Source organism: Panulirus ornatus, chromosome 6 (genome assembly GCF_036320965.1).
Source record: "Panulirus ornatus isolate Po-2019 chromosome 6, ASM3632096v1, whole genome shotgun sequence".
NCBI classification, from domain to species: Eukaryota; Metazoa; Arthropoda; class Malacostraca; order Decapoda; family Palinuridae; genus Panulirus; species Panulirus ornatus.
In genome coordinates this window covers 557,594-579,956 of record NC_092229.1, presented here as the reverse complement: position 1 = coordinate 579,956, position 22,363 = coordinate 557,594, and the positions used below count along the sequence as shown (strand labels likewise).

At 42.2% G+C, this 22,363-nt stretch overlaps 1 protein-coding gene across 1 annotated transcript in view; it reads right to left on the bottom strand.

Annotated features, from left to right (window-relative positions):
- Positions 1-22,363, bottom strand: part of LOC139748981 (uncharacterized) — a 173,269-nt gene that overhangs the window by 79,379 nt on the left and 71,527 nt on the right. The window contains exon 4 of the mRNA XM_071662332.1: positions 19,625-22,290. Within this exon, the coding sequence (XP_071518433.1) occupies positions 19,625-22,290 (2,666 nt within the window). The remainder of the gene's footprint in view (positions 1-19,624; positions 22,291-22,363) is intronic.

The window sequence follows — 22,363 nt, the reverse complement described above, 5'->3', positions numbered from 1 at the left end:
AGAATGTTAGTGAAAAAACTTAGAAAAGCAAATGGATCTTATGATAGCATTTATGGATCTGGAGAAGGCATAAGATAGAGTTGATAGAGATGCTATGTGGAATGGTATTAAAGAAATATATGGTGTGGAAGGGAAGTTGTTAGAAGCAGTGAAAAGTTCTTATCAAGGATGTAAGGCATGTGTATGTGTAGGAAGAGAGGAGGGAAAGTGATTTCGGTTCTCAGTGAATGATAGGTTGGCGGCAGGGATTGTTGTGATGTTTCCTTGGTTGTTTAATTTGTTTATGGATGGGGTTGTTAGGGAGGTAAATGCATGAGTTTTGGAAAGAGGGGCAAGTATGAAGTCTGATTGTGGATGAGAGAGCTTAAAAGTGAGTCATTTGTTGTTCACTGATGATACAGCGCATGTGTGCTGATTCACAGGAGAAACTGCAGAAGCTGTTGACTGATTTTGGAAAAGTGTTTGAAAGAAGAAGTTAAGAGTAAATGTGAATGAGAGCACGATATTAGGTACAGTAGCGGTTTATTTATGTTCAAGGTCAACTGAGGTAAGTTTGAATGGAGAAAAACTATGAAGTAAAGTGTTTTAGATATTCTGGGAGTGGATCTGACAGAAGATGGCACCATGGAAGCGGAAGTGAAACATCAGGTGGGGGAGGGGGCGAAAATTCTGGGAGCCTTGAAGAATGTTGGAAGTTGAGAACATATCTCGGAAAGCAAATGGGTTATGTTAAAAGGAATAGTGTTTCCAACAGATGTGGTAAGGTTGGCAGGCGTGGGCTATGGATAGAGTTGTGCGCAGGAGGGGGATGAGCTGGAAAAAGCGATGTTTGAGGACCATTAGTGGTGTGAGTGGTTTGATCGAGTAAGTAGTAAGGTAAAAGAGATGTGGGAAATAAAAGAGGCGTGGTTGAGAGAGGCAGAAGAGGGTGTTTTTGAAATGGATTGGCACATGGAGAGAATGAGTGCGGAAAGATTGACCAAGAGGGATGTATGTGTCGGCGGTGGATGAACGAGGAGAAGTGGGAGACCAAATTGGAGGTGAAAGATGGAGTGAAAAAGATTTTGAGTGATCGGGGCCTGCTTGAAACATGCAAGAGGGTGAAGGCGGGGCAAGGAATAGAGTGAATTGGATCGATGTGGTATACCGGAGGTTGACGTGTGTCAGTGGATTGAATCAGGGCATGTGAAGCGTTGGGGTCACACCATGGGAAAGCTGTGTGGGGCTGGATGTGGAAAGGGAGCTGTCGTATTCGGGCATTATTGACATGAACAAGCTGGAGAGTAAGTGTGAGCGAAATGAGGCCTTTGTTGTCTTTTCCTAGCACTACACCGGCACACCTGAGGGGGAGAGGGGGTGTTGGTATTTCATGTTGTGGGATGGTGACGATGGGAATGAATAAAGGCAGACAGTGTGTGAATTGTGTGCATGGGTATATATGTATGTGTCTGTGTGTGTTATATATGTGTACATTAAGATGTATAGGTTCGTGTATATTTGAGTGTGTGGACGTGTGTTAGATACATGGGGTATGGGGTGGGTTGGGCCAGTTCTTTCGTGTGTTTCCTTGCGTACCTCGCAATTGCGGGGAGACTGCAACAAAAGCGATAAAATAATAAAGAAATTTATATAGATATATATTTTCTGTTATTGTGCTTTCGCAGCAGTGTTGAGCGAAGGTTAGGCAAGGGCAACTGACGAAAGAAATGGACCCAACCCACCCACATACACAGTATTTACATACACGTCCACACACGCAAAAATATACCTGACTTATACATCTCAATGTACACCATATTGTACACACACAGACATTATAATATTATTTTTTCTTTTAAACTATTCGCCATTTACCACATCAGGAGAGGTAGCGTTGAGAACAGAGATGGGCCTTTGTGGAATATCCTCACCAGGCCCCACATCTGTTCCATCTTTTGGAAAATGTAAAAGGGGGAGGATTTTCCCAGCCCTCCACTCCTCCCCCTTAAGGTCTCCTTTAAGACACTCAGGTAATACGCGAAAGTATTCTTTAACCCCTATCCCCAAGGGAAAACATACATCTAAACACACACCAAAAAAGACAACACACACACACACATATATATATATATATAAATATAATATATATAAATATAAATATATATATATTTTTTTTTTTTTTTTTTGCCGGTCTCCCGCATTTGCGATGGTAATCGCAAAGACACAGAACGAAAGAATTGGCCAACCGACCCCCATAACACATTAAACTACTATACGTCCCACACACGCCAATATTACATACCTACACAGCTTCCCATGTGTTTACAACCCAACGCTTCACATGCCGTTGATCAATCCACTGACAGCACGTCAACCCCGGTATACCACATCGCTCCAGTTCACCCTATTCCTTGCCCTCCTTTCACCCTCCTGCATGTACAGGCCCCGATCACACAAAATCTTTTTCACTCCATCTTTCCACCTCCAATTTGGTCTCCCTCTTCTCCTCGTTCCCTCCACCTCCGACACATATATTCACTGGTCAATCTCCTCACTAATCTCTCCATGTCCCAACATTCAAAACACCCTCTACTGCACTCTCAACCATGGCTCTTTTTAATTCCCACAACTCCTTCTTACCCATACGTTACTTACTCGATCACACCATCTCACACCCACATTTCCTCATTCATCTCAATTTCCAGCACATCATCCTCCTGCCGCACAACTCTATCCATCGCCCACGCTCGCAACCATACACATTGTTGGAACCACTATTCCTTCAAACATACCATTTTGCTTCCGAGATAATGGTCTCGACTTCCACACATTCTTCAAGCTCCCCAGAATTTTCGCACTCCCCCCCTCTCTCCCCCCCCCCCCCCCGTCCCTCCCCCACCCTATGATCCACTCGCTATCCATGGTTTCCAACCGCTGAGCCAGATCCACTCCAGATATCTAAAACATACCGTTCCTCCATATTTTTTTCTCCATTCAAACTCACCACCCAATTGAACTTGACCCTCAACCCTACTGTACCTAATAACCTGCTCTAATTCACATTTTACTCAACTTTCTCTTTCACACACTTTACCAAACTCAGTCCACACAGCTTCTGCATTTCTACACATGAATCAGCCACAGCGCTGTATCATCAGCGAACAACAACTGACTCACTTCCCAAGCTCACTCATCCTCCCCAACAGACTTCATACTGCCCCTCATTCCAAAACTCTGCATTCACCTCCCTATATCTATATATAATTATATGATATATAAAAAAATAAATATAGAAGTATATACATATTTATTATTTCAATTTTGCTTTGCGCTTTATTACCGCGTATATCTATATAATATATATTTTTTTTTTCTTTTTTTTTTATCACTTTGTCGCTGTCATCCCGCGTTTTGCCGAGGTAGCGCAATGAAACAGAACGAAAGAACTGGCCCAACCCCCCCCCATAACACATGTATATACATAACGTCCACACACGCAAATAAACATACCTTCACAGCTTACCATGGTTTACCCCAGACGCTTACACATACCTTGATTCAATCCACTGACATCACTTCAACACTCCGGTATCACCTGCTCCAATTCACACATTTCCTTGGCCCTCCTTTACCTCCTGCATGATCATGCCGGCGATCACACAAAATCTATTCACACCATCTTCACCTCCAATTTGGTCTCCCTCATCTCCTTGCTCCCTCCACACCGACACATATATTTCACCTTGGTCAATCATTCCACACGACATCCTCTCCATGTGCCCAAACCACTTCAAAACACCCTCTTCTGCTCTCTCGAACCACGCTCTTTTAATTTCCACACATCTCTCTACCCTTACGTTACTCACACGAATCAAACCACCTCACACCGACATATTGTACCAAACACTCATTTCAGCACATCCCTCCTCCTGCGCACAACTCTATCCATAGCCCACGCCTCGCAACCATACAACATTGTTGGAACCACCTTCCTATCAAACATACCCATTTTTGCTTTCCGGATAATTGTATCTCGACTTCCACACATTCTTTCAAGTCCCCCACTAATTTTCGCCCCCTCCCCCACCCTATGATCCACTTACTACCGCATCCATGGTTCCATCCGCTGCCAGATCCACTCCACAGATATCTAAAACACTTCACTTCCTCCAGTTTTTCTCCATTCAAACTCACCTCCCCAATGACTTGACCCGACACCCCTACTGTCCTACTAACCTTTGCACTTATTCACATTTACTCTTAACTTTCATCTTCCCACACACTTTACCAAAGAAACTCATTACACCAAGCATACTGCAGTTTCTCACATGAATCAGCCACCAGCGCTGTATCATCATCGAAACAACAACTGACATCACTTCCCAAATCTCTCTCATCCCCAACAGACTTCATCCTTGCCCTCTATCCAAGAACTCTTGCATTCACCTCCCTAACAACCCCATCCAAAAAACAAATACAAACAACCAAGGAGACATCACACACCCTGCCGCAAACCTACATTCACTGAGAACCAATCACTTTCCTCTCTCCTACACGTACACATGCCTTACACTCCTCGATAAAAACCTTTTCACTGCGCTTCTAACACTTTCTCCCACACCATATATTCCCTCAATACCTTCCACAGGCATCTCATATCACTCTAATCATATGCCTCTCAGAGCCAAAATGCTACATAACAAACCATTTGCTTTTCTAAGTATTTCTCACATACATTCCTTCAAAGCAAACACCTGATCCACACATCCTCCTACCACTTCTGAACACACTGCTCATCCCCAATCTGATGCTCTGTACATGCATTCACCCTCTCATTCATTACCCTCCATATATATATATATATGTGGAGGTGTCCCCTCCCATATATATATATATATATATATAAATAAATATATATATATATATATATATAATATATAATATATATCAGAGAAGAGGTAGTAAAAGCTTTCGGAAGATGAAAGCCGGCAAGGCGCAAGTTTGATGAGTATTGCAGTGGAAACTATTAAAAAAGAGGGGTGGACTGATTGTAGACTGGTTGTAAGGTTTTTTTAAAGAACGTGTATGACTCATGGTGATGTGCCTGAGGATTGGAGGAATGCCGTGCATAGTGCCATTGTACAAAGGCAAAGGGTATACAGTGAGTGCTCATATTACAGAGTATAAGTTTGTTGAGTATTATCCCTGGTAAATCATCATGGGAGGGTAATTGATTGAGGAGGTGACGGCATGTATACCAGCAACAGATTGTGGGGAAGCGCATGTGGTTTCAGAAGTGGTAGAGGATGTGTGGATCAGGTGTTTGCTTTGTAAGAATGTATTGAGAAATACATAGAAAAGCAAAATTGATTTAGTTATGTTAGCATTTATGGATCTGGAAGAAGGCATATGATAGATTTATAGAGATGCTCTGAGGAAGGTATTAAGAATAAATGGTTGGTAGGCAAGTTGTTAGAAAGCATGAAAGTTTTTATCGAGGATGTAAGGCAGTGACAGTGTAGGAAGAGAGGAAAGTGACTGGTTTCTCATTGAATGAGGTTTGCGGCAGGGGTGTGTGATGTGCCCTCCATGGTTGTTTAATTTTTGTTATGGAGGGGTTGTTAGGGAGGGTGAAATCAAGAGTATTTTGGAAGAGGGGCAAGTATTAAGTCTGTCGGGGATGGAGAGATCTTGGGAAGTGAGTCAGTTGTTGTTTGCTTGATGATAACAGAGCTGGTGTCTGAATATAATATTTATTTATATATAATAATATATATAATATATATATCTATATAATATATATATATATATAATATAGATATAAAATCATTAGGGAGCGGGGGCTGGAAAACCTCCCCCTCTCTATTTTTTTCTTTTTATTTTTCCAACGGACGGAACAGAGAAGGGGGCTGGATGAGGATGTTTCCTCAGAGGCCCAGTCCTCTGATCTTACGCTACCTCGCAGACAGCGGAAATATGTCGAAAAGTAATGAAGAAAAGAAATATATATAAAATATCTTTCTTTTTCTATCAAACTATTTGCCATTTCCCGCATTAGCGAGGTAGCGTTAAGAACAGATGACTGGCCTTTGAGGGACAACCCTCACCTGGCCCAATTCTCTGTTCCTTCTTTTGGAAAATTAAAAAAAAAAAAAACATGATAGGGGAGGATTTCAAGCCCCCGCATCCCTATCCTTTTTAGATCGCCTCTACGAGACACGCGGGAATACTGGGAAGTATTCTTGCTCCCCTAACCCCAAGTTATATAGATATAGTTATATATATATAATATATATATAATATATGTATAAATATTTTTTTTTTTTTTCCAAACTTCGCCATTTCCCGCGTTAGCGAGGTAAGCGTTAAGAACTGAGGAACTGGGCCACTGAGGGAATATCCTCACCTTGCCCCCTTCTCTGTTCCTTCTTATGGAAAATAAAAAAAAAAAAAATGAAGGGGAGGATTTCCAGCCCTCCACTTCCTCCCCTAATGTCGCCTTCTACGACAACGCAGGTAATTACTCTGAAAGTATTCTTATCCCCTATCCCAGGAAAACTCATATAAATCACACACACAAACACATATATATATTATATATATATTATATTATATATATATATATTATATATATATATATATATATATATTTTTTTTTTTTTTTTTTTTTTCCGCTGTCTCCCGCATTTTGCGAGGTACGCAAGGAAACAGACGAAAGAATGGCCCAACCCACCCCCATACACATGTATATACATACGTCCACACACGCAAATATACATACCTACACAGCTTTCCATGGTTTACCCCAGACGCTTCACATGCCTTGATTCAATCCATGACAGCACGTCAAACCCCGGTATACCACATCGCTCCAATTCACTCTATTCCTTGCCCTCCTTTCACCCTCCTGCATGTTCAGGCCCCGATCACACAAAATCTTTTTCACTCCATCTTTCCACCTCCAATTTGGTCTCCCTCTTCTCCTGTGCCCTCCACCTCGACTACATATATTCTCTTGGTCAATCTTTCCTCATCATTCTCTCCATGTGCCCGAAACATTTCAAAACACCCTCTTCTGCTCTCTCAACCATGCTCTTTTTAATTTCCAACATCTCTTCTTACCCTTACGTTACTTACTCGATCAAACCATCTCACACCCACATTGTCCTCAATCATCTCATTTCCAGCACATCCATCCTCCTGCGCACAACTCTATCCAAACCACGCCTCGCAACCATACAACATTGTTGGAACCACTATTCCTTCAAAATACCCATTTTTGCTTTCCGAGATAATGTTCTCGACTTCCACACATTCTTCAAGGCCCCAGAATTTCGCCCCCTCCCCACCCTATGATCCACTTCCGCTTCCATGGTTCCATCCGCTGCCAGATCCACTCCCAGATATCTAAAACACTTCACTTCCTCCAGTTTTTCTCCATTCAAACTCACCTCCCAATTGACTTGACCCTCAACCCTACTGTACCTAATAACCTTGCTCTTATTCACATTTACTCTTAACTTTTCTTCTTTTACCACTTACCCAAACCCGCACCAGCTTTTGCAGTTTCTCAATAATCCCCACCAGCCTGATCATCAGCAACAAAAACTGACTCCTTCCCAACTCTCCATCCCCAAAGACTTCATACTTCCCCCCTTTTCCCAAAAACTTTTCATTCACCTCCCTTAAAAAAATATATTTTTATATATATAAATATATATATATATATATATATAAACATATTTTTTTTTTCAATTTTGCTTTGTCGCTTTTCCCGTCTTTTTTATATATAATTTTTTTTTTTTTTTTTTTTTTTTTATAAATTTGTCGCTGTCCCCGGTTTGCGAGGTTTGCGCAGAAAAAGGACGGAAAAGGGAAATTTCCCAACCCCCCCCCATAAAACATGTATAATTTCATAAGTCCACACCGCAAATATTTCATACCCAAAACAGCTTTTCCTGTTTTCCCCGGGCGCTTCACTTTCCTTGATTCAATCCACTGACAGCACGTCAACCCCGGGATACCACACCTCCAATTTACTCTTTCCCTTTCCCCCCTTTTCCCCCCCTGCATGTTCAGGGGCCCCATCACACAAAATCTTTTTCACTCCAACTTTTCCCCCCCAATTTGGGGCTCCCCCTTTTCCTTGCTCCCTCCCACCCCCACAATAATTTTTCTTGGTCAACTTTCCCATCATCCTCTCCATTCCCCAAAACCCCTTTAAAACACCCTCTTTTCTCTCTCAACCACGCTCTTTTTTTTCCACAATCTCTCTTACCCTTTTCGTTTCTCATCGATCAAACCACCTCACCCACATATTGTCCTCAAAAATCCATTTCCAGCAATCCATCCCCTGCCAAACTTATCCTGCCCACGCCTCGCAACCATACAACATTGTTGGAAACACCATTCTTCAAACATACCCATTTTTTCTTCCGAGATAAAGTTCCTCGGGCTTTTCCCCACATTCTTCAAGGCCCCAGATTTTCGCCCCCCCCCAAACCCCTTTTATCCTTTCCTTCCATGGGGGCCCTCCGTTTCCAGATCCACTCCCAGATATCAAAACAATTCACTTCCTCCAGTTTTTTCTCCTTTTAAACACCTCCAATACTTGACCTCAACCCTACTTTTACCAATAACCTGCTCTTATTCACATTTTCCTTAATTTTTTTCTTCCACACACTTTTACCAAACTCAGTCACAGCTTCTGCAGTTTCTCACATGAATCAGCCACCAGCGCTGTATCATCAGCGAACAACAACTGAACTCACTTCCCAAGCTCTCTCATCCCCAACAGACTTCATACTTGCCCCTCTTTCCAAGACTTTGCATTCACCTCCCTAGCAACCCCATCCATAAACAAATTAAACAACCATGGAGACATCACACACCCCTGCCGCAAACCTACATTCACTGAGAACCAATCACTTTCTCTCTTCCTACACGTACACATGCCTTACATCCTCGATAAAAACTTTTCACTGCTTCTAACAACTTTCCTCCACACCAATTTCTCAATACCTTCCACAGAGCATCATCTATCAACTCTATATCATATGCCTTCTCCAGAGCCATAAATGCTACATACAAATCCATTTGCTTTTCTAAGTATTTCTCACATACATTCTTCAAAGCAAACACCTGATCCACACATCCTCTACCACTTCTGAAACCACACTGCTCTTCCCCAATCTGATGCTTTGTACATGCCTTCACCCTCTCAATCAGTACCCTCCCATATATATATTATATATATATATATATATATATTATATATATATATATATATATATATATATATTATATAGGATGGCGGAATGCGTGCATAGTGCCATTGTAAAAAGGCAAAGGGGATAAGAGTGAGTGCTCAAATTACAGAGGTATAAGTTTGTTGAGTATTCCTGGTAAATTATATGGGAGGGTATTGATTGAGAGGATGAAGCATGTACAGGCATCAGATTGGGGAAGAGCAGTGTGGTTTCAGAAGTGGTAGAGGATGTGTGGATCAGGTGTTTGCTTTGAAGAATGTATGTGAGAAATACTTAGAAAAGCAAATGGATTTGTATGTAGCATTTATGGATCTGGAGAAGGCATATGATAGAGTTGATAGAGATGCTCTGTGGAAGGTATTAAGAATATATGGTGTGGGAGGCAAGTTGTTAGAAGCAGTGAAAAGTTTTTATCGAGGATGTAAGGAAATGTGTACGTGTAGGAAGAGAGGAAAGTGATTGGTTCTCAGTAAATGTAGGTTTGCGGCCAGGGGTGTGTGATGTCTCCATGGTTGTTTAATTTGTTTATGGATGGGGTTGTTAGGGAGGTAAATGCAAGAGTTTTGGAAAGAGGGGCAAGTATGAGTCTGTTGGGGATGAGAGAGCTTGGGAAGTGAGTCAGTTGTTGTTCGCTGATGATACAGCGCTGGTGGCGGATTCATGTGAGAAACTGCAAAAGCTGGTGACGGAGTTTGGTAAAGTTGTGGGAAGAAGAAAGTTAAGAGTAAATGTGAATAAGAGCAAGGTTATTAGGTACAGTAGGGTTGGGGGTTTCAAGTCAATTGGGAGGTGATTTTGAATGGAGAAAAACTGGAGGAAGTGAAGTGTTTTAGATATCTGGGAGTGGATCTGTCAGCGGATGGAACCATGGAAGGGGAAAAGTGGATCATAGGGGGGGGGAGGGGGCAAAAAATTTTGGGAGCCTTGAAGAATGTGTGGAAGTCGAGAACATTATCCCGGAAAGCAAAAATGGGTATGTTTGAAGGAATAGTGGTTCCAACAATGTTGTATGGTTGTGAGGCGTGGGCTATGGATAGAGTTGTGCGCAGGAGGATGGATGTGCTGGAAATGAGATGTTTGAGGACAATGTGTGGTGTGAGGTGGTTTGATCGAGTAAGTAACGTAAGGGTAAGAGAGATGTGTGGAAATAAAAAGAGCGTGGTTGAGAGAGCAGAAGAGGGTGTTTTGAAATGGTTTGGGCACATGGAGAGAATGAGTGAGGAAAGATTGACCAAGAGGATATATGTGTCGGAGGTGGAGGGAACGAGGAGAAGAGGGAGACCAAATTGGAGGTGGAAAGATGGAGTGAAAAGGATTTTGTGTGATCGGGGCCTGAACATGCAGGAGGGTGAAAGGAGGGCAAGAAATAGAGTGAATTGGAGCGATGTGGTATACAGGGGTTGACGTGCTGTCAGTGGATTGAATCAAGGCATGTGAAGCGTCCGGGGTAAACCATGGAAAGCTGTGTAGGTATGTATATTTGCGTGTGTGGACGTGTGTATGTACATGTGCATGGGGGGGGGGGTTGGGCCATTTCTTTCGTCTGTTTCCTTGCGCTACCTCGCAGACGCGGGAGACAGCGACAAGGTATAAAAAAAAAAAAAAAAAAAAAAAAAAAATATATATATATATATATATATATATATATATATATATATATATATATATATATACAGAGAAGAGGTAGTAAAAGCTTTGCGGAAGATGAAAGCCGGCAAGGCAGCAGGTTTGGATGGTATTGCAGTGGAATCTATTAAAAAAGGGGGTGACTGTATTGTTGACTGGTTGGTAAGGTTATTTAATGTATGTATGACTCATGGTGATGTGCCTGAGGATTGGAGGAATGCGTGCATAGTGCCATTGTACAAAGGCAAAGGGGATAAGAGTGAGTGCTCAAATTACAGAGGTATAAGTTTGTTGAGTATTCCTGGTAAATCATATGGGAGGGTATTGATTGAGAGGGTGAAGGCATGTATACAGCATCAGATTGGGGAAGAGCAGTGTGGTTTCAGAAGTGGTAGAGGATGTGTGGATCAGGTGTTTGCTTTGAAGAATGTATGTGAGAAATACTTAGAAAAGCAAATGGATTTGTATGTAGCATTTATGGATCTGGAGAAGGCTTATGATAGAGTTGATAGAGATGCTCTGTGGAAGGTATTAAGAATATATGGTGTGGGAGGCAAGTTGTTAGAAGCAGTGAAAAGTTTTTATCGAGGATGTAAGGCATGTGTACGTGTAGGAAGAGAGGAAAGTGACTGGTTCTCAGTGAATGTAGGTTTGCGGCAGGGGTGTGTGATGTCTCCATGGTTGTTTAATTTGTTTATGGATGGGGTTGTTAGGGAGGTGAATGCAAGAGTTTTGGAAAGAGGGGCAAGTATGAAGTCTGTTGGGGATGAGAGAGCTTGGGAAGTGAGTCAGTTGTTGTTTGCTGATGATACAGTGCTGGTGTCTGATATATATATTTATTTATATATATATATATATATATATATATATATATATATATATATATATATATATATATATAAGGGAGCGGGGGGCTGGAAATCCTCCCCTCTCTCTTTTTTTTTTCTTTTTTTTTTTTTTCCAAAGGAAGGAACAGAGAAGGGGGCTGGATGAGGATGTTTCCTCAGAGGCCCAGTCCTCTGTTCTTAACGCTACCTCGCTGACGCGGGAAATGGCGAATAGTATGAAAGAAAAGAAATATATATATATATCTTTCTTTTTTCTTTCAAACTATTTGCCATTTCCCGCATTAGCGAGGTAGCGTTAAGAACAGATGACTGGGCCTTTGAGGGACTACCCTCACCTGGCCCAATTCTCTGTTCCTTCTTTTGGAAAATTAAAAAAAAAAAAAAAAATGAGAGGGGAGGATTTCAAGCCCCCCGCTCCCTCCCCTTTTAGTCGCCTTCTACGACACGCAGGGAATACGTGGGAAGTATTCTTGCTCCCCTATCCCCAGGGATATATATATATATATATATATATATATATATATATATATATATATATATTTTTTTTTTTTTTCAAACTTCGCCATTTCCCGCGTTAGCGAGGTAGCGTTAAGAACAGAGAACTGGGCCACTGAGGGAATATCCTCACCTGGCCCCCTTCTCTGTTCCTTCTTTTGGAAAATTAAAAAAAAAAAATTGAGAGGGGAGGATTTCCAGCCCCCCGCTCCCTCCCCTTTTAGTCGCCTTCTACGACACGCAGGGAATACGTGGGAAGTATTCTTTCTCCCCTATCCCCAGGGATAAGTATATATATATATATATATATATATATATATATATATATATATATATATATATATATATATATATATATTTTTTTTTTTTTTTTTTTTTTTTCTTTATACTTTGTCGCTGTCTCCCGCGTTTGCGAGGTAGCGCAAGGAAACAGACGAAAGAAATGGCCCAACCCCCCCCCCATACATATGTACATACACACGTCCACACACGCAAATATACATACCTACACAGCTTTCCATGGTTTACCCCAGACGCTTCACATGCCTTGCTTCAATCCACTGACAGCACGTCAACCCCTGTATACCACATGACTCCAATTCACTCTATTTCTTGCCCTCCTTTCACCCTCCTGCATGTTCAGGCCCCGATCACACAAAATCTTTTTCACTCCATCTTTCCACCTCCAATTTGGTCTCCCTCTTCTCCTCGTTCCCTCCACCTCCGACACATATATCCTCTTGGTCAATCTCTCCTCACTCATTCTCTCCATGTGCCCAAACCATTTCAAAACACCCTCTTCTGCTCTCTCAACCACGCTCTTTTTATTTTCACACATCTCTCTTACCCTTACGTTACTTACTCGATCAAACCACCTCACACCACACATTGTCCTCAAACATCTCATTTCCAGCACATCCATCCTCCTGCGCACATCTCTATCCATAGCCCACGCCTCGTAACCATACAACATTGTTGGAACCACTATTCCCTCAAACATACCCATTTTTGCTTTCCGAGATAATGTTCTCGACTTCCACACATTTTTCAAGGCTCCCAAAATTTTCGCCCCCTCCCCCACCCTATGATCCACTTCCGCTTCCATGGTTCCATCCGCTGACAGATCCACTCCCAGATATCTAAAACACTTCACTTCCTCCAGTTTTTCTCCATTCAAACTCACCTCCCAATTGACTTGACCCTCACCCCTACTGTACCTAATAACCTTGCTCTTATTCACATTTACTCTCAACTTTCTTCTTCCACACACTTTACCAAACTCAGTCACCAGCTTCTGCAGTTTCTCACATGAATCAGCCACCAGCGCTGTATCATCAGCGAACAACAACTGACTCACTTCCCAAGCTCTCTCATCCCCAACAGACTTCATACTTGCCCCTCTTTCCAGGACTCTTGCATTTACCTCCCTTACAACCCCATCCATAAACAAATTAAACAACCATGGAGACATCACACACCCCTGCCGCAAACCTACATTCACTGAGAACCAATCACTTTCCTCTCTTCCTACACGTACACATGCCTTACATCCTCGATAAAAACTTTTCACTGCTTCTAACAACTTGCCTCCCACACCATATATTCTTAATACCTTCCACAGAGCATCTCTATCAACTCTATCATATGCCTTCTCCAGATCCATAAATGCTACATACAAATCCATTTGCTTTTCTAAGTATTTCTCACATACATTCTTCAAAGCAAACACCTGATCCACACATCCTCTACCACTTCTGAAACCGCACTGCTCTTCCCCAATCTGATGCTCTGTACATGCCTTCACCCTCTCAATCAATACCCTCCCATATAATTTACCAGGAATACTCAACAAACTTATACCTCTGTAATTTGAGCACTCACTCTTATCCCCTTTGCCTTTGTACAATGGCACTATGCACGCATTCCGCCAATCCTCAGGCACCTCACCATGAGTCATACATACATTAAATAACCTTACCATCCAGTCAACAATACAGTCACCCCCTTTCTTAATAAATTCCACTGCAATACCATCCAAACCTGCTGCCTTGCCGGCTTTCATCTTCCGCAAAGCTTTTACTACCTCTTCTCTGTTTACCAAATCATTTTCCCTAACCCTCTCACTTTGCACACCACCTCGACCAAAACACCCTATATCTGCCACTCTGTCATCAGACACATTCAACAAACCTTCAAAATACTCATTCCATCTCCTTCTCACATCACCGCTACTTGTTATCACCTCCCCATTTACGCCCTTCACTGAAGTTCCCATTTGCTCCCTTGTCTTACGCACCCTATTTACCTCCTTCCAGAACATCTTTTTATTCTCCCTAAAATTTACTGATAGTCTCTCACCCCAACTCTCATTTGCCCTTTTTTTCACCTCTTGCACCTTTCTCTTGACCTCCTGTCTCTTTCTTTTATACTTTTCCCACTCAATTGCATTTTTTCCCTGCAAAAATCGTCCAAATGCCTCTCTCTTCTCTTTCACTAATACTCTTACTTCTTCATCCCACCACTCACTACCCTTTCTAAACAGCCCACCTCCCACTCTTCTCATGCCACAAGCATCTTTTGCGCAATCCATCACTGATTCCCTAAATACATCCCATTCCTCCCCCACTCCCCTTACTTCCATTGTTCTCACCTTTTTCCATTCTGTACACAGTCTCTCCTGGTACTTCCCCACACAGGTCTCCTTCCCAAGCTCACTTACTCTCACCACCTTCTTCACCCCAACATTCACTCCTCTTTTCTGAAAACCCATACTAATCTTCACCTTAGCCTCCACAAGATAATGATCAGACATCCCTCCAGTTGCACCTCTCAGCACATTAACATCAAAAAGTCTCTCTTTCGCACGCCTGTCAATTAACACGTAATCCAATAACGCTCTCTGGCCATCTCTCCTACTTACATAAGTATACTTATGTATATCTCGCTTTTTAAACCAGGTATTCCCAATCATCAGTCCTTTTTCAGCACATAAATCTACAAGCTCTTCACCATTTCCATTTACAACACTGAACACCCCACTGCATATATATATATATATATATATATATATATATATATATATATATATATATATATATATAGAGGGCAAATGAGGGTTGGGGTGAGAGAGTATCATTAAATTTTAGGGAGAATAAAAAGATGTTCTGGAAGGAGGTACATAAAGGGTGTAAGACAAGGGAGCAAATGGGAACTTCAGTGAAGGGCGCTAATGGAGAGGTGATAACAAGTAGTGGTGATGTGAGAAGGAGATGGAGTGAGTATTTTGAAGGTTTGTTGAATGTGTTTGATGATAGAGTGGCAGATATAGGGTGTTTTGGTCAAGGTGGTGTGCAAAGTGAGAGGGTTAGGGAAAATGATTTGGTAAACTGAGAAGAGGTAGTATAAGCTTTGCAGAAGATGAAAGCCGGCAAGGCAGCAGGTTTGGATGGTATTGCAGTGGAATCTATTAAAAAAGGGGGTGACTGCATTGTTGACTGGTTGGTAAGGTTATTTAATGTATGTATGACTCATGGTGAGGTGCCTGAGGATTGGCGGAATGCGTGCATAGTGCCATTGTACAAAGGCAAAGGGGATAAGAGTGAGTGCTCTAATTACAGAGGTATAAGTTTGTTGAGTATTCCTGGTAAATTATATGGGAGGGTATTGATCGAGAGGGTGAAGGCATGTACAGAGCATCAGATTGGGGAAGAGCAGTGTGGTTTCAGAAGTGGTAGAGGATGTGTGGATCAGGTGTTTGCTTTGAAGAATATATGTGAGAAATACTTAGAAAAGCAAATAGATTTGTATGTAGCATTTATGGATCTGGAGAAGGCATATGATAGAGTTGATAGAGATGCTCTGTGGAAGGTATTAAGAATATATGGTGTGGGAGGCAAGTTGTTAGAAGCAGTGAAAAGTTTTTATCGAGGATGTAAGGCATGTGTACGCATAGGAAGAGAGGAAAGTGATCGGTTCTCAGTGAATGTAGGTTTGCAGCAGGGGTGTGTGATGTCTCCATGGGTGTTTAATTTGTTTATGGATGGGGTTGTTAGGGAGGTGAATGCAAGAGTTTTGGAAAGAGGGGCAAGTATTAAGTCTGTTGTGGATGAGAGAGCTTGGGAAGTGAGTCAGTTGTTGTTCGCTGATGATACAGCGCTGGTGGCTGATTCATGTGAGAAACTGCAGAAGCTGGTGACTGAGTTTGGTAAAGTGTGTGAAAGAAGAAAGTTAAGAGTAAATGTGAATAAGAGCAAGGTTATTAGGTACAGTAGGGTTGAGGGTCAAGTCAATTGGGAGGTAAGTTTGAATGGAGAAAAACTGGAGGAAGTAAAGTGTTTTAGATATCTGGGAGTGGATCTGGCAGCGGATGGAACCATGGAAGCGGAAGTGAATCATAGGGTGGGGGAGGGGGCAAAAATCCTGGGAGCCTTGAAGAATGTGTGGAAGTCGAGAACATTATATCCGAAAGCAAAAATGGCTATGTTTGAAGGAATAGTGGTTCCAACAATGTTGTATGGTTGCGAGGCGTGGGCTATGGATAGAGTTGTGCGCAGGAGGGTGGATGTGCTGGAAATGAGATGTTTGAGGACAATGTGTGATGTGAGGTGGTTTGATCGAGTAAGTAATGTAAGGGTAAGAGAGATGTGTGGAAATAAAAAGAGCGTGGTTGAGAGAGCAGAAGAGGGTGTTTTGAAATGGTTTGGGCACATGGAGAGAATGAGTGAGGAAAGATTGACCAAAAGGATATATGTGTCGGAGGTGGAGGGAACAAGGAGAAGTGGGAGACCAAATTGGAGGTGGAAAGATGGAGTGAAAAAGATTTTGAGTGATTGGGGCCTGAACGTGCAGGAGGGTGAAAGATGGGCAAGGAATAGAGTGAATTGGATCGGTGTGGTATACCGGGGTTGACGTGCTGTCAGTGGATTGAATCAGGGCATGTGAAGCGTCTGGGGTAAACCATGGAAAGTTGTGTGGGGCCTGGATGTGGAAAGGGAGCTGTGGTTTCGGGCATTATTGCATGACAGCTAGAGACTGAGTGTGAATGAATGGGGCCTTTGTTGTCTTTTCCTAGTGCTACCTCGCACACATGAGGGGGGAGGGGAATGGTATTCCATGTGTGGCAAGGTGGTGATGGAAATGAATAAAGGCAGACAGTGTGAATTGTGTGCATGGGTATATATGTATGTGTCTGTGTGTGTATATATATGTGTACATTGAGATGTATGGGTACGTATATTTACGTGTGTGGACACTGTGTGTATATACATGTGTATGGGGGTGGGTTGGGCCATTTCTTTCGTCTGTTTCCTTGCGCTACCTCGCAAACACGGGAGACAGCGACAAAGCAAAATAAATAAATAAATAAAAAAATATATATTTGGTAAGCAGATAAAAGGTAGTGAAAGCTTTGCAGAAGATGACAGATGGCAAGGCACCAGGTTTGGATGGTACTGCAGTGGAAGTTATTAAAAAGAAGGGGGTGACTGTGTTGTTGACTGGTTGGTGAGGATATTCAATGTATGTAGTGAAGTGCCTAAGGATTGACGGAATGCATGAAAAGTGCCACTGTAAAAAGGCAAAGGGGATAAAGGTGAGTGTTCACATTACAGAGGTATAAGTTTGTTGAGTATTCCGGGGAAATTATATGGGAGGGTATTGACTGAGAGGGTCAAGGCATGTACAGCGCATCAGATTGGGGAAGAGCAGTGTGGTTTCAGAAGTGGTGGAGGATGTGTGGATCAGGTGTATGCTTTGAAGAACGTATGTGAGAAATACTTAGAAGAACAGATGGATTTGTATGTAGCATTTATGGATCTGGAGAATGCATATGATAGAGTTGATAGAGATGCTCTGTGGAAGGTATTAAGAATATATGGTGTGGGAGGTAAGTTGCTAAAAGCAGCGAAAAATTTTTATCGAGGATGTAAGGCACGTGTATGAGTAGGAAGAGAGGAAAAAGATTGGTTCCCAGTGAATATTGGTTTGCAGCAGGGGTGCATGATGTCTCCGTGGTTGTTTAATTTGTTTATGGATGGGGTTGTTAGGGAGGTGAATGCAAGAGTTTCAGAGAAAGGAGCAAGTATGCAGTCTATTGTGAATGAAAGGGCTCAGGAAGTGAGTCAGTTGTTGTTTGCTGATGATACAGGGCTGGTGGCTGATTTGGGTGAGAAACTGCAGAAGTTTGTGTCTGAGTTTGGTAAAGTGTGTGAAAGAAGAAAGCTGAGAGTAAATGTGAATGAGGGCAAGGTTATTATGTTCAGTTGTGTTGAAGGACAAGTCAATTGGGAGGTAAGTTTGAATGGAGAAAAACTGGAGGAAGTGAAGTGTTTTAGATATCTGGGAGTGGATTTAGCAGTGGATGGAGTCATGGAAGCGGAAGTGAGTCACAGGCTGGAGGAGGGGGCGAAGGTTCTGGGAGTGTTGAAGAATGTGTGGAAGGCAAGAACGCTCTCTCATGAGCAAAAATGGGTATGTTTGAAGGAATGGTGGTTCCAATAATGTTATATGGTTGTGAGGCATGGGCTATAGATAGGGTTGTGCGGAGGAGGGTGGATGTGTTTGAGGACAATATGTGGTGTTAGGTGGTTTGATCAAGTAATGGAAGGGTAAGAGAGATATGTGGAAATAAAAAAGAGTGTGGTTGAATGAGCAGAGGAGGGTGTGTTGAAATGGTTTGGTCACATGGAGAGAATGAGTGAGGAAAGATTGACAAAGAGGATTTATGTGTCAGAGGTGGAGGGAACAAGGAGAAGCAGAGGTGGAAGGATGGAGTGAAAAAGATTTTGAGCAATTGGGGCCTGAACATACAGGGGGGTGAAAGGCATGGAAGGAATAGAGTGAATTGGAACAATGTGGTATACTGGGGTCGACGTGTTGTCAATGGATTGAACCAGGGCATGTGAAGTGTCTGGGGTAAACCAAGGAAAGTTTTGTAGGGTCTAGATGTGGAAAGGGAGCTGTGGTTTCGGTGCATTACACATGACAGCTAGAAACCGAGTGTGAACAAATGTGGCCTTTGTGGGGATGCTATTTCATGTGTGGTGGGGTGGTGACAGGAATGGATGAGGGCAGCAAGTATGAATATGTACATGTGAATATATGTATATGTCTGTGTATATGTATGTATACATTGAAATGTATAGGTATGTAATGTGTATGTGTGGGCATTTATGTATATACATGTTTATGTGGGTGGGTTGGGTCATTCTTTCGTCTGTTTCCTTGCGCTACCTCGCTAACGTGGGAGATGATGGTTAAGTATAATAAATAAATAAATAATATATATATAGTGAAAATGAGATGGCCTCAGTGAAAGCATTCATGTACTCATGCTGTTCTGGCTAACATGCTATTTATGCTCATTTCTTGAATACAGAAAGAAAAAGAAAATACAAACAGTTAACTTACGCTTCCCATAAATTCTTGAAGGTAACCCGGAGAGGTGGTGGACCAGAGGGTGTCCGTGTTACAGGTCTGGGTGTTGTCAAGTAATCTGGACGACTTGGCCTACGTGGGAAAAGTAAACCTTTTGGGCCAAGTCTTTTAGTTGTTGTAGGTTCTGTTGTGGTTGTTGGTTCAGACAATGATATACTGTCAGATGGAAGTTTGTAACCTGGGGGCAAAAATTTGGAAACATCAACTTTTTCTAAATTAGGAGTTTTTTCTATTGCTGTCTCCTCAGAGGGTTCCTCATTAAGTTTGAATCCAGGAGGCAAGAATTTAGAGATATCAACAGTCTCTATTACAGGAATTTTCTTTGTGGCTGCCTCTTCTGAAGGTTCTTCATTCACTTTATAACCAGGAGGCAAGAATTTTGAGACATCGACAGTTGTTACAACTGGAATTTTCCCCACAGGTTTTTCTGAAGGCTTATAATCTGGAGGAAGGAATGCTGAAGGATCCACTGTCTTCACTCCTTGGTGACTTTTGGTTGAGCTCTCCACTTGGGGTTCATCTGATGTTTTATAGCCTATAGGTAGGAAGGCTGAAGGATCTACTGTCTTCACCTCAGGAACAGTTTTGGTTGAACTGTCAGCCTGGGGTTCCTCTGACACTTTGTAACCAGGAGGAAGGAATGCAGAAGGATCTATCGTCTTCACTTCAGGAAGAGCTTTGGTTGAGCTTTCAACTTGGAATTCCTCTGAAACTTTGAAACTGGGAGGAAGGAATGCAGAAGGATCTACGGTCTTCACTTCAGTAAGAGCTTTGGTTGAGCTTTCAACCTGGGGTTCTTCTGAAACTTTGTAACCAGGAGGAAGGAATGCTGAAAGATCTACTGTCTTCACTTCAGGATGAGTTTTGGTTGAACTTTCAACCTGGGGTTCCTCTGATCCTTTATAACCTGGAGGTAGGAAGGCTGAAGGGTCCACTGTCTTTACATCAGGAAGTGTTGTTGTTGAGGTTGCAGGTGAAGGTTCTTGTGAAGGCTTATATCCTGCAGGTAAGAATTTAGAAATATCTGCAGTTATTATAGCTGGTATTCTTTCTGTTGTACTCTCACTTGCATCTTCTTTAGACAATTTGAAGCCAGGAGGAAGAAATGAAGATACATCTACTGTTTTGATATTTCTGAGCAAATCCTCCTTTTGGGTTTCTGTGGTAGTTGTTTCAGTAGTAGTTTGGATATCAGAAAACAAATCAAACAGAGATGAGTCTGAAGTTGTTGAGGGAATCTGTGTGACAGAGGAAAGGTGCTCTTCATCTGTTGTTTTGAAGCCAGGAGAGAAGAAACTTGAGATATTTTCTGCTGAAGATGATTCAAACAGATTATCTATATTTAATCCTGAAGAACTAGAGGCTGGTGTAGTTGAAGAGGAAGAAGTAGAGACAGTACTAGTCTTTTCATGTGATGGCAAGAAGGATGATATGTTCTCTATATGGGTGATTTCTAGGAGGCTATCCAATTTAGCATCAGTGGCAATTACTGTTTGATTTCTGGTATCAATCTCTATATCAAAAAGAGTCTCAATACGAGGCTTTGAATCAGCATAATTTGTAATTGGTGGTCCTGGAGGAAGACTGACATCCTTCTCTGTAGTGCTGATTTTAGTGACTGCATCAGGAGAAATGTCCTCATGTTGCTCTGGTAGACTAGCAACTGATGGTACTGTGGATGATGGACCAGCAATAATAGCTGGAGCCACATCTACAGTCTCATATATGTCAGAGAGGGATCGGCGTGTGGTGGTTTCTGATACCTCTTCAGTGGTATCTGGAGGTTGGGAAGTAATGTCTACAGATGTGGATGAAAGTACAACATGTGGTGGGGTAGTGGGTACAGGTATAGAGGAAGATACAAAAGGAGGTAGGGTGGTGGTGGTAAGACTTGGACTCTCTCCAACACTCATACTATGGGAAGTCTGTACAGAGGCTATTACCACAGAACTTTCAGTTGAGTTTGTAACACGGACCTCCACATTTCTCTTGGGTTCTTCTTCATTGGTGAATGCTGCTTCAGGGGTGACTGTCAGAACCCGTCCATCACGGTTGTTGATGTTGCTGTCGGAGAGGTTTTTAGTAAGAGATGCAATGAGGTCACCTTGGGCCTGTACCTTCAGCTTAGCAATAAGTTCAGACAATGATGGGGAACGACCACCAGAATCACTTTCTTTGTTAGGTCGTTCTGGAAGTTTAGGTCGCCTGGTGGGCCAAGAATCTGAGTTCAATGAAGGAGAAAACCTGAAAGGTGCTGCAGTAGTTGGCTGTGTAGGATCAGTGCTGAGCTGTGTGGGTTGTGAGCTTGGTGGAGTGGGCTCCGTGCTGGGAGATCTTGTAAAAGTAGGTGGGTCTAGGGGTCCTAGATGACCGATGGAAATGCCATTGCTGGTAGTATTGGTATCTTCATTGTAATCATAGTAATATTCATCATAATAATAATAATCGCCAACATCAAGTGTACCGTCAGAGAATGCATTATCTATGGAAGCCTTTGGTTTAATAGGTGCAAGTGTGGTAACTTTAAAGTTGAAAACAGGAGGGAGCTTAGTCTTGGGCGTGGTGGTCCTAGCAGATGGGAAAGAAAATGATGCTCCAGGGTAGGGCAAGATTGCTGGTCGAGTGCGCTCCACACGATCCTGAAATGAAAAGGGAATATATATATCATTTTGTCTTAGTGCATTCAAGTATATGACTAAGTCACCAGCCAAA